At 30.0% G+C, this 17,404-nt stretch overlaps 1 protein-coding gene across 6 annotated transcripts in view; it reads right to left on the minus strand.

Annotated features, from left to right (window-relative positions):
- Positions 1–1,001: 1,001 nt before the first annotated feature.
- LOC143072902 (exocyst complex component 6B-like) overlaps positions 1,002–17,404 on the minus strand; it is a 49,514-nt gene continuing 33,111 nt past the window's right edge. For all 6 annotated transcript variants that reach the window (XM_076248057.1, XM_076248055.1, XM_076248056.1 and 3 more), the window contains 4 exons: positions 13,924–14,065; positions 12,698–12,771; positions 7,507–7,619; positions 1,002–6,614 (listed from right to left, as the gene is read on the minus strand). In XM_076248057.1, the coding sequence (XP_076104172.1) occupies positions 6,473–6,614; positions 7,507–7,619; positions 12,698–12,771; positions 13,924–14,065 (471 nt within the window). In that variant the 3' untranslated portion in view covers positions 1,002–6,472. The remainder of the gene's footprint in view (positions 6,615–7,506; positions 7,620–12,697; positions 12,772–13,923; positions 14,066–17,404) is intronic.

Here is a 17,404-nt window from a genome sequence, read left to right on the forward strand (position 1 = left end):
AGTCTGTATAAAGTAGTGGACTAAAAACCTATTACATAACTTATGCAATACCACTATACCAATGTTAGTCTGTATACAGTAGTGGACTAAAAACCTATTACATAACTTATGTAATACCACTATAACAATGTCAGTCTGATTTAACAGAACAGATTGCAAGCACTTTGTCCTTTATCCATTTTACTTTGCATAAAAAAGTCTATGATAAATGAGAAGCACCTGTTGTGTTTTAATGTTGCTGATTTCAGAACTTGTTAAGGTAAGGTTTTTATACTAAAATCAAGATCTTTTTCTGCCAAAAAATTAGAATTTTTCAAATACTCGTATTTCACAAACCAGCTTTCCTTAGTGTATTATTCCTAAGTGAAAGATATGATTTTAATCAAATTGTTGTTCACATGGGTGTAGCTTGCCATATTAACACTCTGCTAAGCCAGACACATCTCAGAACAGGTCTTACTGCCAGACAAAATAACAGAAGTCTATATCATATGTATCACAATCAACCCTGGTTTTCTTTCAATACTATACAGATTTATGGAGAATATATACAAGAACTTTACTTTACTAACCTGACCTGAGATAACCTTTCTTTTTTGTATCTTTACTTTCAGTTTTAAAGTTAATTCACACTTCCTCTACTTAAATCAGAAAATAATCCCACATCTATATTTTTTCTTATCTACGACTTTGATCCAAACATGCATTTGAATTCATGCAGCACAATGGTTGACAGAATACATCCTACAAGCTTAAATTACTTATAATCACCACTTCTTAACCGACTGATAATCGGAGGGAAAAAATGTGTCAATGATGAGAAATGCAGAGGTTAAGAAATTGAAAGCTCATGTCAACATAACGGTCTTTTATGTCACTTAGTCATATTTTCATTTTTTTTTACACCACCTGTCATTGAGGTGGGGTACACACATTCCAAATATTAAATCCATACAAAACCTTAAAGACTATACAAACAAGGAAAAACATGAACAAAGATACAAAGTGTCTTTATGTATTTTTATTTGGTCTTTATTTGATATTGCACTTTCAAATACAGCTTTCATAATGGAAGCTTACACAAATTAAAAGCAATCAACAATATGTTACAATTATGAACAAGTTATACAATTTACATAGTTAACACAAACAGTAGTGCACCAATAAATAATGTAAGATAAACATACACAGAAAAGGTTGTGTCAACATCTTGACAGATGAGAATTTACTTTTCCCAGGAAGCATCTGTTGATATAAGGAAACTTTAATTGAATACATGCTTTCTGTTTCATTCTTTTTTTGTCTTTTAAATTTGCTTCGTTCTTTTTTTTTTTCTTTTCAGAAAATATTTCTTTTTACCGTTATATCAATCTTTGTTGTCTTTTAAATTTGCTTCATTCTTTTCCTTTCGTAAAGAAAATAAACTTTGACTTAAATGAATAATAGTGAGTGGGAGGCTATACACACAAAAAATCATAAAGCAACTATACAAGATCAAATTATAAGCAAATGTACTTAATGCAAACAGTTCAATCTTTGCTGTCTTTTCAATTTGCCTCATTCTTTTTTCTAAGAGAAAAAAATAAACTGTGATTAAAATGAATTCTAATGAGTGGGAGGCTATAAATACAAAAATGGAGAAAAAAATCAAATCGCAACAAGACAATCAAATTATCAGCCCATGTACTTAATGCAAATCAATTTAGAAACATGGATTGAAAAGAAATTTCTGTTAGCAATTAAAGTATGAATCATTCCAACAAGACAGACAGAACAGAACAGAAGCAAAAGATATCACAAAATTAGTTTAAAAATCTATTTGTTTTTAAATTCAAAGTTATTAACTAAAAGATAGGAAGTTGATAAAATCCTTCAACATACACATACACAGAATGTAGTACAATGATCCTACTATAGCTAAGTTGAAGGCCACCTGAATATTGATTACAGACCTCAAAAGAGAGGAAAACCACTTTAATTTATTTAAAATACCTACAGGTGTCCCCTTATAAATGTTCAAACAGAAGCAGATTGTTCATTTATGATGCCTCAAACATTTCTCTTTGAAGCCAACTTCCGTCTAGAATGATGAATACCAGAAAGTTTTAATCTGTATCTATTTCTAAAATGATCTATTATCATAAAACAGATGATTTTAAATTTGAATGTTATTATGATCCTTCTTTTCAGGGTCATTTCTTGGAATTTTAACATGTAGGCCACATTATCACAGAATTATTCAAGGAAGGACAAATTTGTTCATAACATTCAAATTTATAATACTGTAACACTATAAGACCTCTGATCAATAGCACTATCATCTCAAATCTTTGTTTAAAGCTATTCCAGAAAAAAATAAATTGGAGGTTGAAAGCCACTTTGATTATTTTTGAAAGGGTTAGGGTAGGTCATGAAGTTGCAATTGTGTGTTTATGTTTGCGAACTTAAACTCAATCGTTTTTTATGACGGCCATAAAAAAGTGCCTTGACCATCATATTGTTTTTGTTTTTGTTTTTGGAATAGCCCTCAACAAAATGTATGTCTATTTGTGACAAAAACTACATATTTTCCTCACTACAATCTAAAGCACTTATCTGTATGCAATAACAATTAAGAAAACAAATATTTGCATAGCAATACTATAGAGCACATATTAACTGACATAAAATATTTTTGATATATATTTAATGCAAATACTTACTGAAATAATACTACACTAGCATAATACTAAAATGCCCAAAATAGATAGCTAAAGCATGTGTTGGTAATATCAGTTTATTTATAACAAAAATGTGGTACTTTATATGTCCCTTGTTTAAATTTGGAAAAAAACTAAAACCTAATGCCATGTTCTATATCAAAATGTCTTATGAGGGGGGATGCCGTCTATTTTTGTAACTTTTCTTCAAATTTCCTCCTACTCTTTTTGGCTTATCGTTTCTACTGTACATAGTGCCCCTGTCTCTGAAACCAATATGGGAAATAGGTGCAACACTTTCAAATTCAAATATTCCTAGCAAAGTTAGTTTCCCCAACTAAAGGTTTCGAAAACAGGAGACTCATAAATGCAAAAACCATCACATTCAATGAACAATTTACAGTGTTTATGTAAGGGTCACTGTACTTCAGGCCATTAATTTTGACTTGCAGGTCTTATTTTTCTTTATTATCTAAAATTCATCCTTTTCAATAAAATGGCATTTTACATTCCACAAAGTGTCAAAATAATCCATATTAATATTCATAAGGTGTGATTTTAATATTTAAATAGTGGCAAAGAAGCATGATGTCCAATGTTTATATATTGTTAGGAATCAATATGGCACCTAAATTGACATTTAAACCACAACAAAAATCTATTGCATCCATTAATCCTAAAGTACTTTGAAACCTCTCAATAAAGGTCATACAGGTTCAATATTATTGGTCATTATCTGGAACAGCTTATCATTTAACTATCAATCGTAAAAAAAATCAGAAAAAAAGCAATGCATCAAACGTAACTTCAATTCATTAATCTAAAATTAATTATTCAATTTCATTTCATCTACAAATGCACTTTTTATGTATCAAAACTTTCTTGGCATCTTTTCCATTCTTAGATAAAAGATTCTTTTAGTTTACTTTTATAATTTCATTTTAAAATTCTTTATATTTAATTGAGCAAACTCTTTATCATTCCAAAATGTTGTATAATTTTAAAAATACCTGTCATTTCAATAAAGCATTTGACAAAAAAAAAATCATTAGTAGCATGTTCTTTAAACAGAAATTAATAATTTGAACATAAAACATGAAAAGCTGGGAGGTATTTTTAATAATTTGTCTAGGTTTTATTGATACAGATTTTCATATCTGTGGGTCAATGGTGCTTTAATTTGTGACTAATATAAATTTAATTGACAGTCCATTGTACCTGTGGATTCCGTCGTACATTTCAATTTCACGGTTGAAGTGGCCAATCGAAATCTCAGTAGTTTTGATATATATCTACATTGTATGTAAATTCAAATCTGTCAAAATGAATCCCTAAACTTGCTGTGATGGGTGTTCCAAAACACTTCATAAATCATCAACGATTAAGAAATCTGTACTAAAATGATGGATGTCGCAGAGCCATGTATTAGGAAGACCCCAAAATAAGTCATTGTACTTAATCTTACCACAAAGCCATATTTAATAAGCACAAAGCCATATTTAAAAAGTGTGATTATCTTTTTTAACCTGTTTTACATAGAGTATTGCATAATATTCAGAATGATACAATTATTAACATTGACTTTGGCTGTGTAGGTTTTCTAGTTAAAGATGCTGACTATGCAATAACAAGTCTGAGCTTCATAGATTATGCTAGAGTGAATTTTAAAGGAAGCCACTAGGTAAACATGCTCTAGACTCACTTATTTTTGTTTTTACATGTACAAATTCTTAGATTTGGGATGCAGAATTCATCAAAGTAGAGCTTCTATGAAAATTGAAATTTTTACTGAAATTGTGGATCAACTTAATCCATGAAAGATTCATAAATAATAATGAAATCTCAACAAAGATGTCACTCATCATAGTTTTAAATTAAACATCTAACATGAGATTTCTTGACCATAACAATTACACCATTTAAATAAATTTTGTATTCCTACATCATCTGGTTTTCTTAGATATATTTTAATATTTTACAACATCATATCTTCATGGTTTTAAAAGTATCAAATTACTTATATATTTGCTTTCAGGTTTTGACAATATCATGATATGTTTTTAACTTTAAATATAGTTTTCAAGGATACTTTTCATCTCACTTTTGTAGGACAACTGAAAAAAAGCAAAAATTGGCAAAACATAAATTTCAACATTTGTTTTTGTATTTACTACTTCATGTGCACAAAAACGGCTTTCTTGTTACATTAAAACTAAACGACTATATTCATTTATTTGGTCTGTCTGAAATAAAATAAGGACATGAAAAGAAAGTGAAAAGTTCTTTCTTTCTCACAGTTTCAATATTATAGTAATGGAATGTAAGTTTATCATTTACCAAGATAATTCTGTATCAAAATATTGTAAAGAAATTATGACATTTTATAAAATTTTATTCTGTACAAATCTTATTTGGCATATTTTAAATAAATAAAAACCATCTACACTGAAAATAAATCTCACCATGACATACAAAATATTATTTATTTCCTATCACTGAAGAAGTAATTTGCTGTAGAAATACATTTAAAAATGCAAGATAATTTGTAATTAAATCATAATTATTTAAAAAATCATTCCAGCATATCTTTTAATAACAGTCTGACAGATAAATACAAGTAAATGAAACATATATGGCCATTTTAAAATACTAATTATATTTTTAACAAATGATTGATTGATATGATCAAAAACTATTGAAACATGTTAAATGATATGACTTTTGCAGATCTATAGATATTGATGAAAACAAGCTGAATAAAATACCAATCCAACACAAAACTTATCTTTAAAACTCTTTTTAATGGCACTACACAATGTAGCATTCAGCAAAAATAATTGAATTCCATATACTTAAACTATGCTTTCATTGTACGACTTTAAACATATCTGATGTAAATTACTAATTAACTTGTATTCATAGCCAAAAAGCCTTGGACATTGTGAACCAGACACATACTTCACAATGTTATTATCTTTGTGCTTGCTATATTGAATCGGGATATATAGAGTTATCTTTTTAATACAGATTGACTATCCCTGAACTAGTTTTAATTGGCAGTAAAATATGCCACTTGTGAATGAAATGTGTTTAATGGTTTCAGTTCAAGCTACCATTTAAATAATAAACAGACTAGTACAGTGCAGCTAAATTTCAATAAAATATATATAAACACCAACAGAAGAATCTTTTTTTTTTTACTTTCAGATTTTGTTTGAGGAAAAACATGTGATTCCATTATGACTTGGAAAATTTGTAATTGATACGTGCTTATGTTCCCAGCTTGAGGCAGTTTTATGCATGGATGATTGCAATTGTCCAGGAAATTCCTGAAAAATCCTGAACATTATATTTCTATTGATAACGGACAATTTGAGGACATGTGAAAAAGTTGGAATTGGAAAATTGGAAAAGACTGCTTTAGTTGCTATGCAATAACATACTGGTCAACAAAGTAAATTAAAGTCAAACTTAACAAATACTATTATAAAATACCATGGAAATGATCACAGATAGTATAGGAAATTGTGGGATCATCAAAATACAATGTTATCATGAAATCTGATCACAGGTCTGCAAAATAGCATTAGAGGCAGTGATTCCACTGAAACTCCAGCCTCTCAATTATCTCCCTTGTAATAAATAACCTGATGTGATTAAATCTTATTTCTCTCTCCGAGAGAATTTGGCTAACTTCGTTCTGCCATCCACTGGTTTTGTAACATGGCACATCTTAAAATATTTTGTTAACTTGTCTACTAGGCGAGGGAATGTCACCCTTGTATTTGTTGAGTTGAGCCATTCACCAAACCTCTTAACTGTTTCAAAACAGTGTCCAATAATTTCTTCTTGTCTCTTTCTTTTTTATTCAGGGAACCGAAAATAGTGTTCTTCTTTTTATCAGCATTATGCAACCTAAAATGAAACAATGAAGGTGTAATACAATATTCTATTCATTATCGTAATTGGGTCCGTTATTTCATGTAGGACTTTATTTACAAAATTTTATCACAATTTTAGAGAAACTTGAATCTAAAATTAAACACAATTCTATATTTGTAGTGTTATATTGAAAAAAATAGTTAAAAAATACCAGAATTCCAATGTCCCCTGCCGAGGCACACGTTTCGTTTGAACAAGGGCACATCTCAAAAACAAAACTGTTTTTGCTCTTTTAAATTTTTCATAAGTACTGTAAATATCCTACAAGCAAATGCAGGTTTCAGAAGGCTTACAATGTTATTTTGATAGGGTGCATAATCCCTGCTGATATAAACTAAAGTGTCAGTAAATCCAAATCCAAAAAGAAATTTAGGTATGAGAGTGCTCACAATGCAATGTTCAATATAAATTACAAAGGGACATACAGTTTACATTACAGATATAAACCTTTGATATTAACTCATAAAAAATTGAATAGAAATGCAGGCTTGAGACTTTTACTGCAACTTCTTATACAATACACATTTTCAAGGGACATAACTCCAGTAAAATAATTGTTAAGTGCTGATTTTGGATCTCTTTCTAGACTATGCCAATATAAACCCAATATAAATTTCATACCATAAATGCAGCCTTAAGAGATAATGCAATGCAACTTTCCAATATTTCCAAACGGACATAAATCCATTAAAAAAAAGTATTGATTTTCTAACTAGACTGAGATATTGCTGATATTAACATTTGATACAGATTTTATAAAAATTAAGAACACTTACAAGTTAACACAAACTGATAGACAGACTCAATCTAATGGAAATAATAACCATCCATACTTATTATTAAGTTATCAATGATCTAAACTTACTTTTCTAATAAACTTAATGCCACTTGTGGTTGTACTCTAACATATTTAGAATTTGTTTGTCCATAATCTGCTAAATACAAAGACCAATCCCAATTCAGGAACAAATCAAGTAACTGTAAGTAAAAAAAGTAGCCAACCATGAAGTTTTTCAAATAAAAAATATATACACAATTAATTATTCACAATTCCAACATTGAGCTTTATAAAAAAAAAAGTACAGGTGAAAGTACAGAAAGTGTCAAAATCAAGAAAAATAGTTAGAATTTCAATATTTTGTAAAGGTGAATACACGGGCAAAAAATGTGAAAATTCAGAAATTTGGCAAGTTGCTGAGAATTTTCGTGTTAAGGGGGCTGGAAGGTCTAAATCAATTTTTGTCCCTAATATGCGATTTTGCTATATTTTTCTATAAATGAACTTTGTCTTATACTTAATAGAAAAATAAAATAAATAAGTGAAGTCACGGTTCATTTATGCTCACAATCTGCCTTCGAAAGATTAGTAAATTTTAGTAAAGGTTCTTTTTTCTGTTAAAATAAAAGAAGAAATAGAGGTAATATGAAATAAAAAAAGAACTAAATAACAGAAATTGCTCAAATTTTACAATAGTTTAGTTTAAGTACAGCTTATTTGAAAATAACAATAAAAAATATAGGTTACCAATGAGTTAAAAAAGATATTTCAATGTTAATGCCAAAAAGTTTTGCACCAAAGGGAGATCATTTGGAGCTTTTTCAATGATATATACATTTTAAAAGTCATCTGCAGCCAAACAGAATTGATTTTTTTAATGATTTTTGTACCATATGATGAAGTAACAACTTAAAAATATGTAAGTGTTCGGTAAACAGGAAGTTGTCAAGTGATGAATCTGAAAACGCATCACGGTATAGATGACTTACATAAACCCTGAAACCAAATTTCAGAAATCCTGGCATTGCAGTTCCTGAGAAAAATGCAACGAAAATTTTCAACTTGGCCATCATGTGTAAAATGATACAAGTGTTCGGTAAACAGGAAGTTGTCGAGTAATGAATCTGAAAATGCATCACAGGGTATAGCTGACTTACATAAACCCTGAAACCAAATTTCAGAAATCCTGGCATTGTAGTTCCTGAAAAAAATGCGACGAAAATATTCATGGGACGGATGGACTGACGGACAGACAGAGGTAAAACAGTCTACCCCCTTTTTCAAAGCAGGGGTATAAAAATTTGCCTTCAGCAATATCAAAACATATTAAAATATAATTCAATGTATTCAAAACAGTATGACCATTTTTTTCAGCTAAATTCTGAATTTGTTTTTAACCAGATGCTCCGCAGGGTACAGCTTTATATGACCGCAGAGGTTGAACCCTGAACGGTTGGGGCAAGAATGGACACAACATTCAAGCAGGATTCAGCTCTAAATTTGGATTGTGATTAAATAGTTGACACAGCATAGGTTTCTGACACAGAATGAATGTGGTCTAATGAACTTAAAATTTTTTTTTTGCCTTTGAGCAATTCACTATGCTGTTGAATATTAATCCTCTCAAAAAAATGTTTGAAGAAATTTTTTCTTTTTATTTATGAAATCTGAAATGAGAAAAATTTAACCCCCCCCCCCAATTTTTTTCACATCCCCCTTTCCCTTTTTCCAAAACTGATCTCAATTCAAATTTCTAATGGAGTTTGCAACAATAACTACTCATTTAAATACATCATAAAATATTACAAGAGTGCACATGCTGAAATGTCTCGCCTTCTATACTAATCATTGATATTATGTTGATAGTCCTAAGTATAAAGCTAAGCTTTAATACAACTGTCACATAAACTTAACATTAACCAAGATAACTAAACAAAGACCTTGAAAATGAGGTCAAGGTCAGATGAACCATGCCAGGCAGACATGTACAGCTAACAATGCTTCTATACAACCTATATAGTTGACCTATTACTTTAATTTTAAGAAAATAGACCAAAACACAAAAACTTAACACTGTGCAATGAACTGTGAAAATGAGGTCAAGGTCAAATAAAACCTGCGCAACTGACATAAAGATCATAAAATATTTCCATACACCAAATATAGTTGACCTATGGCATATAGTATTAGATAAAAAGACCAAATCTCAAAAACTTAACTTTGACCACTGAACCATGAAAATGAGGTCAAGGTCACATGACATCTGCCTGCTAGACATGTACACCTTACAATCATTCCATACAACAAATATAGTAGACCTATTGCATATAGTATGAGAAAAACAGACCAAAACACAAAAATTTAACTATAACCACTGATCCATGAAAACGAGGTCAAGGTCAGATGACACCTGCCAGTTGGACATGTACACCTTACAGTCCTTCCATACACCGAATATACTAGCCCTATTGCTTATAGTATCTGAGATATGGACTTGACCACCAAAACTTAACCTTGTTCACTGATCCATGAAATGAGGTCGAGGTCAAGTGAAAACTGTCTGACAGACATGAGGACCTTTCAAGGTACGCACATATCAAATATAGTTATCCTATTACTTATAATAAGAGAGAATTCAACATTACAAAAAATCTGAACTTTTTTTTCAAGTGGTCACTGAACCATGAAAATGAGGTCAAGGACATTGGACATGTGAGTGACGGAAACTTCGTAACATGAGGCATCTATATACAAAGTATGAAGCATCCAGGTCTTCCACCTTCTAAAATATAAAGCTTTTAAGAAGTTAGCTAACAATACTGTTTTAGCGTCGCGGTACAGCGACGCTATATTTCTTCCTGTGATGCTTTAATAATTACCGCGACGCTATAATTATTTTCAGGATGTTATTTTTCTCATTCCTAAATTTTGAACTTTCATCTAATTACCACTTATGATCATAAAAAAAATATATCACTTTTAATTGTAATCCCTTCAAGTCAGACAATAGAGGCAATTCAGAGTGGTTAAATAGGTGTTAATTGCCCTTTGGGTGATAACTGTTTGGATACGAATACCCCAAGCTGTCACTTTGACATGATTAATACCACATGGTTTGCAATCGGCAAATTTCAACAAGGAGAAAACGTAATCAAAAATCATAAAAAAATCGAAATATATGTTTGCAAAATGAAATTTCAAAGAAACAAACAATTTTTCTCTTTTAAAATGAGGTCGAGTCTTATATTTTTACGACTTTTAATATATTAGTATTACTTTCTTTCTCTTCCTATTGCTTTTTGTAAATCGAGAGTGAAAATTTTGATTTTGGGCTAAATAAGGTTTGTACTTTCTTTAGAAAGTGATCAAAATTGGCTTGTGTATATGTTTCATCCATCTAATGCATTAAAAACGCCACATTCATTCCCAATCTCTTGTCAAACATTGTTTATTTTCGTATTATTCATTGCTTTCTGCTGCCATTTTAAAATATTTTAGTGTAAACTACTGATCGGAACCGGACCAGATATGACAAAAATCCGCATTTTACAATAATAACTACAAATGCACAAATGGCACAGTAGACAGAAAACAATGATACATTAATAGAAAACTAAGCATTAACAGACTACTAAATGTAGATAACTTTGTTCAAAATATATCATTTTGTAAAAAGAAACAACTGGGACCATGAACCAATACGTTTCAAAGACATGATAAAGAATTTTTCCTATTCAAATTTTTTATTAAGAACCCGTGTTTTTTCCTACATATTTAGTGCAATTGTATCTATACAGGTTGCACTATAGTAAACCATTCATTCATTTAGCTGGGTATAGGTAGGGTAACTGGAACCACACATATATTTTTATTTAGACTTAAGAGGAAAAAAATAATTCTGGAACCATAAAGGGATATAGAAAACATAAACTGAAAATACTGTTATCATGGTTGTAGTTTAATTGTATTCTCAGTTATGAATTCAACAATATAAAAACAAAGAATAGGGTGGAATAGAACATTTTATTTACCAAATAAGGGCCAATAGCATACAAACAATGTAATACATTTTGTAATAAACAATAATATATATAACATAAAGGAAATAAAGCGTTGCCACGACACGATAAATTACATTGAAAAAAAATACAATTTATTTTTTTACGTCAAATGTGATGCTATCCAAAATTTCTTGGGAAAACACTGTACTTAATATAATAATTTTGGATCCTGATTTGAACCAACTTGAAAACTGGGCCCATAATCAAAAATCTAAGTACATGTTTAGATTCAGCATATCAAAAAAGCCCAAGAATTCAATTTTTGTTAAAATCAAACTTAGTTTAATTTTGGACCCTTTGGACTTTAATGTAAACCAATTTGAAAACGGGACCAAAAATTAAGAATCTACACAAACAGTTAGATTTGGCATATCAAAGAACCCCAATTATTTAATTTTTGATGAAATCAAACAAAGTTTAATTTTGGACCCCGATTTGGACCAACTTGAAAACTGGGCCAATAATCCAAAATCAAACAAAGTTCAATTTTGGACCCTTAATCCTAAACTGTTGGGACCAAAACTCCCAAAATCAAACCAAACCTTCCTTTTATGGTCATAAACTTGTGTTTAAATTTCATAGATTTCTATTTACTTATACTAAAGTTATGGTGCGAAAACCAAGAATAATGCTTATTTGGGTCCCTTTTTGGCCCCTAATTCCTAAACTGTTGGGACTCCCAAAATCAATCCCAAACTTCCTTTTATATTCATAAACCTTGTGTTTAAATTTCATAGATTTCTATTTACTTATACTAAAGTTATAGTGCGAAAACCAAGAATAATGCTTATTTGGGTCCCTTTTTGACCCCTAATTCCTAAAATGTTGGGACCTCAACTCCCAAAATCAATCCCAACCTTCCTTTTGTGGTCATAAACCTTGTGTCAAAATTTCATAGATTTCTATTTACTTAAACTAAAGTTATAGTGCCAAAACCAAGAAAATGCTTATTTGGGCCCTTTTTGGCCCCTAATTCCTAAAATGTTGGGACCAAAACTCCCAAAATCAATCCCAACCTTCCTTTTGTGGTCATAAACCTTGTGTTAAAATTTCATAGATTTCTATTCACTTTTACTAAAGTTAGAGTGCAAAAACTAAAAGTATTCGGACGACGACGACGCCAACGTGATACCAATATACGACCAAAAAATTTTCAATTTTTGCAGTCGTATAAAAAGTGCTTTGTTGTAGACTTATATTACATGAAGAAATTTTACCTGTCTAATGCCAGCAAAGGCAAGCAGCAGATTGCCATCATTTGCCCCAGGAATAGGTTCTGATGCTGCAAACTCTGTAAAAACAATAACATCAAATCATAATGAGATTTAATCATGTGTTAACATTAATTATCATATACTTAGACTAAATAACATATGATTTTTACCGTATGATAATATCATTAAATTAACGTATATTCCATATTTTTCGAATTGGTGCTTAGCGGGCTGATATGAAAAGTTTATCACATGCTTCGATTGTTATTACATGCCTTTCTGTAACGTAATCGCATGGCATTCCAATGATACTCGACAAATTCCGGAAAATACACAATGCTACGTTTTCAGTGAAAAACATTACAAAGTAATGTACTAAACAATTATTTGGATACTGTTAAGACAATTGTGTTAAATAATTAATAGTAAAAAAAAAAAAAGACCCAAACAAATTATAAAATAAATGCATTTTTTAAGTTTCAAACAATTTAGAAAGTTACTTTAAAAAACATTGACTTTTCCAAACACTGTTCAGTATGTAGATTGTTGAATATTTTTTTTTATAGATTTGTCCATATTAATATGTTTTTTTTCTCTGTTGAGGCATATGATAGAAAGATTTCATATCGAATGTATTACATTTGGGGTCCGACGTCCGTGAACTTTTCACTCTTTGAACTTCTTTTCGGGAACCACATAAAAGAATCAATGTATGAATGTGTTATTTTTCTCTACTGTTGAAGCATATGATAAAATGATCATAACATGTAATTTTTCATATCGCATGTATTATCAGCCCTCAGTCAATATCAGCCCTCGAGCCATGCGGCTCTTGGGCTGATATTGAACCTAGGGCTGCTAATACATGCGATATGAAAAATGCCATGTAATAATCTGATAGTCTTACTGAATTCAGATTACATGAATTCTTTTATCTTTATATCACTGAATCATTTATTGATGTGAATTAATGAAAGATAGGGATTTTGTAGATATTTGATTTATGGTTAAGCATTTACAACAGTCTGCATACAAGCCAACAGAAAATATGAACTTTGTTGAATATTTAAATTCATCTGTACCAACAAATCTATGAAAATTGGTATCCTACAAATAATAATGTTTCCACAGTACGTAACAAGAGTTTGTTTAGCATACCACTTTTATAGAAACTAAGCCAAGAAAATCACACATTTTACAATATAAATAATTATAATAACTATTCTTACGTTCACATTGTATAAGATCTAGGTTGAATTGTTGAAGTGATCCCATTGTCAGTTGTCGTATTTCGTTGTCCAACAGGAATTCTTTAAGACTGTTAGCTATGTGTTTACAAGCTGACATACAGGCAGTTTTGGCTACCTTTTCCTAAAAAAATAAAATAAAAAGCTACAAATTTTTTCAACCACAGTATATTTTTCAAAACTCTTATAAAATTGCCTTACTGTGGTTTATTATTGCAATGGTTTGACTGACTGTAGGAATGTACTGTAAATTTAGAAAGAAGAATAGCTGCATTCATTATTGGGAATCCATGACAAATGGAGAAAACGCAAAATCTAATAAATGTGATAATTTTTTAAAGGAATTTTTTTAAGGAAAAGTTTTTTCATTTGGTCCCTGATGGTGTCACATTTTTCACATTACTGTAATAAAAACATTGAATACTTTCTGACTTTACAGTACCTTATAATGATATATATGAGATGTTCCTATTCAAGATGTGGTCTGTTAAAAGACATGATAAATAATTCAGATCTATTTCTCTAAAAGCATTTTTTGGTTTCTATGAAATGCAGAACTTACAAAAATACATTCTAAACAATGATAAATACAGGCCACTGTGTAATATTTATATATGAAATCTTCACTCTAAATTGTCAAAAAAACCTACAATTGAATATGTCATCTTAGTTAGTTTTGGAAAAGTACATGATGGTTGTTGTTATTATTGGGATAACCATATTTTCAACTAGTCAATGAATTTTAAAAATGTTTACTTTCTTGAAAACATAAACGTACCTATGCACAATAATTGAATGCATTCATTTGTTGAGGGATTGTAGATTTTTTTAATGAGCACAGTTACATATACCCTTATTTTCCAAAAGGAGCAATAGAAACATAGATAAATGGTTTCTAAGACGATGCAAAATTTAATTTCTATCAGTTTCATATAATGTATTTAACGAACACTGAAACCAGCTTAATCTTGATTATAAATACTAAAGGAGAATATGTTAATATGAAGCAAGATTCGTTTACATAATGTGGCATGAAGAAATGTGCATTATAACATGAACTTTGATGCATTAATGACAGGGTTTGGCAAAGGTCATAGAAACTTATGGTAGATGTCACAAGCAAGATGGAAATTGTAAGCAATGATTTCTGTTTAGTTTTTAGTGTGCAGATTAAACCCTAATATACCACAAAAAATGTGCAATCACTCTTACAGAATTTGTTTATAGCTAAAACTCTTTTGTAGAGCTTTTTCGTTATGCCTCTTTGATGTTTAAATTGGGAAATTCTTTAAAAATTATAAAACAGGTATACAATAAGTCTCTTAATGTTTTTTTTTTCTAGGACATCTTGCTTAAACCTGACACAAGATGGCATGTTCGATTTCATATTAAAGCTGCAGTGAAGAATAAGCTATTTATTTTCATTCTGTTCTATGTGAAATATGGGATGTACAATTACCCATCCATGTCCACTTTGTGTTTTTGTTAGATGTATTTCTATTTGTATCCATCTGATGAGTTCAGTCTTTATCAACTGATTTTTATAGTTTGTTTTTATGCTGTACAACTGTCCCAGGTTAGGGGGAGGGTTGATCACTCACAAACATGTTTAAGCTTGCCACATTCTTTATGTGCCAGTCCCATGTCAGAAAATAATTTCAATTGTTGTTGTTTGTTCAGGTCTGTCATATTTGTTTTAGGAAACTGTTTTGTTATAAATTAGGCCGTTAGTCTCTCAATTTAATTCTTTCATATTTACATGGACCTTTTATAGAGGACTACACGTTATGGGATTTTCTTATTGTTGAAGGTCATATGGCTGCCTGTAATTGCCTAGATCCACTTCATTTGAACTTTAATGGATCATTGTCTCAATTGTAATCATACCAACATCTCCTTATTTTCATATGATATATAATGTGGTGTTAAATACCCTGGAAAGTCATACAAATATAATCCATTTCCTATAAATATATATAATGCTTATTCATTTTTTTTTAATTTTAAACCTGGCTTTGGCAAAAGTTTGAAAAAACTTCATCACTGGACCATATCTTCCAAGTTTCAACAACTTAAGTGCATACTTAACACAATTTATTCTTAGAAGAATATTTGAAACAATACAAGGGGAGGGGACATACATGATACATACCGGCTGTTTTTCATATCATGCAACGAAATGTAAACTAAAATCTCTTAAAAAGAACACAATTTATACTTTTGTTTATGTTTAAAAGGGAAATGCATGTACTCTATAAGTGCAATCATGCTTTATCTATATATAAACATGTTTATGTATTCTGAGATCAGGTATATAAAGTTTTATCTATGATCTTTTTTAATTTTTCAAATTTTAGTGTCTATATCATATTGTCATTGTTCACATCTAATCAGTGTTCATTTTAAACAACAAACATTCATTCATTCATTCTAAGTAGATCTATAATAATTAATGAATGGCCAATAATTCTTTTTTGTATTTCAAAGCCACTTTCAACACTATTTGTTGCCAGTTGATGCGGAAGCCAAAGTGTCCATAGAAAACTAGGAACATTGGCAAGAAACTGCCGACTCTAGTCAATAAAATTTGAAGTTGAGCACACCAGCCATGAGGAGGGTTTGCACTCAGTCACAGAGACCCTAAATGGCCAATTAATGAAATTTGGTTAAGATATTCAACATACGGTATTAAAGAAATGGAAATGTGAACTTTTTACACACAAAATTATGATGTGACTTTGATAAAAAAAAATACATCATCACAATTTCACTTTATTATATACAAGGAGCACATTTCATTGATCTTAACAAATTTCATCAATTTTTGTTTCATAGTTTCCCCAGGTAAAGGTAAATTTACATTTTCATGATTCATAATTCAATTTATGAGTCCACAAATAAACGTCTTCCAATGGGAAATCATGAAGGAAATTATTATATAAACATGAAAATTCAAATTACACCATTTCATGTGATATTGATATTGTTATGAATAAGGTTAGTTACTAGATAAATATGTATTGAACATTCAATCTGATTTTCATTTAAGTTATAACTTTTTCTCAAAAACATTACCATAAAACTGCAGAAATTTTATCATATATATTTTATATTGTGGTTGAGTGAGTCATAGACTAACTTTTCTTTATTGCTAAAAACAAAATATCAGGATATTTTTAAATTTCATACCTTTTGTCAAAATAAGTTGCATTTATCAAAACGTAATCAGTTTTTAAATATATTAACATGTAGAGGCATGCAAATTATACAGATAACCATGTGTCAAGGTCATACTAAGGGTACCATTCTTTGGCAGCAAACTTTATTTTCTCTCTCAAAAATTAATTTCTATATTAAAAGAACTGCTGAAGAACAATCTAACTGAAGCATTAAAATACATGTATAACAAAAGATGTCTTAAATACAAGAAAATGCAACTAACAAGATGCTAAAGAATTAGAAT

The sequence above is a fragment of the Mytilus galloprovincialis genome, chromosome 4 (genome assembly GCF_965363235.1).
Source record: "Mytilus galloprovincialis chromosome 4, xbMytGall1.hap1.1, whole genome shotgun sequence".
NCBI lineage: Eukaryota > Metazoa > Mollusca > Bivalvia > Mytilida > Mytilidae > Mytilus > Mytilus galloprovincialis.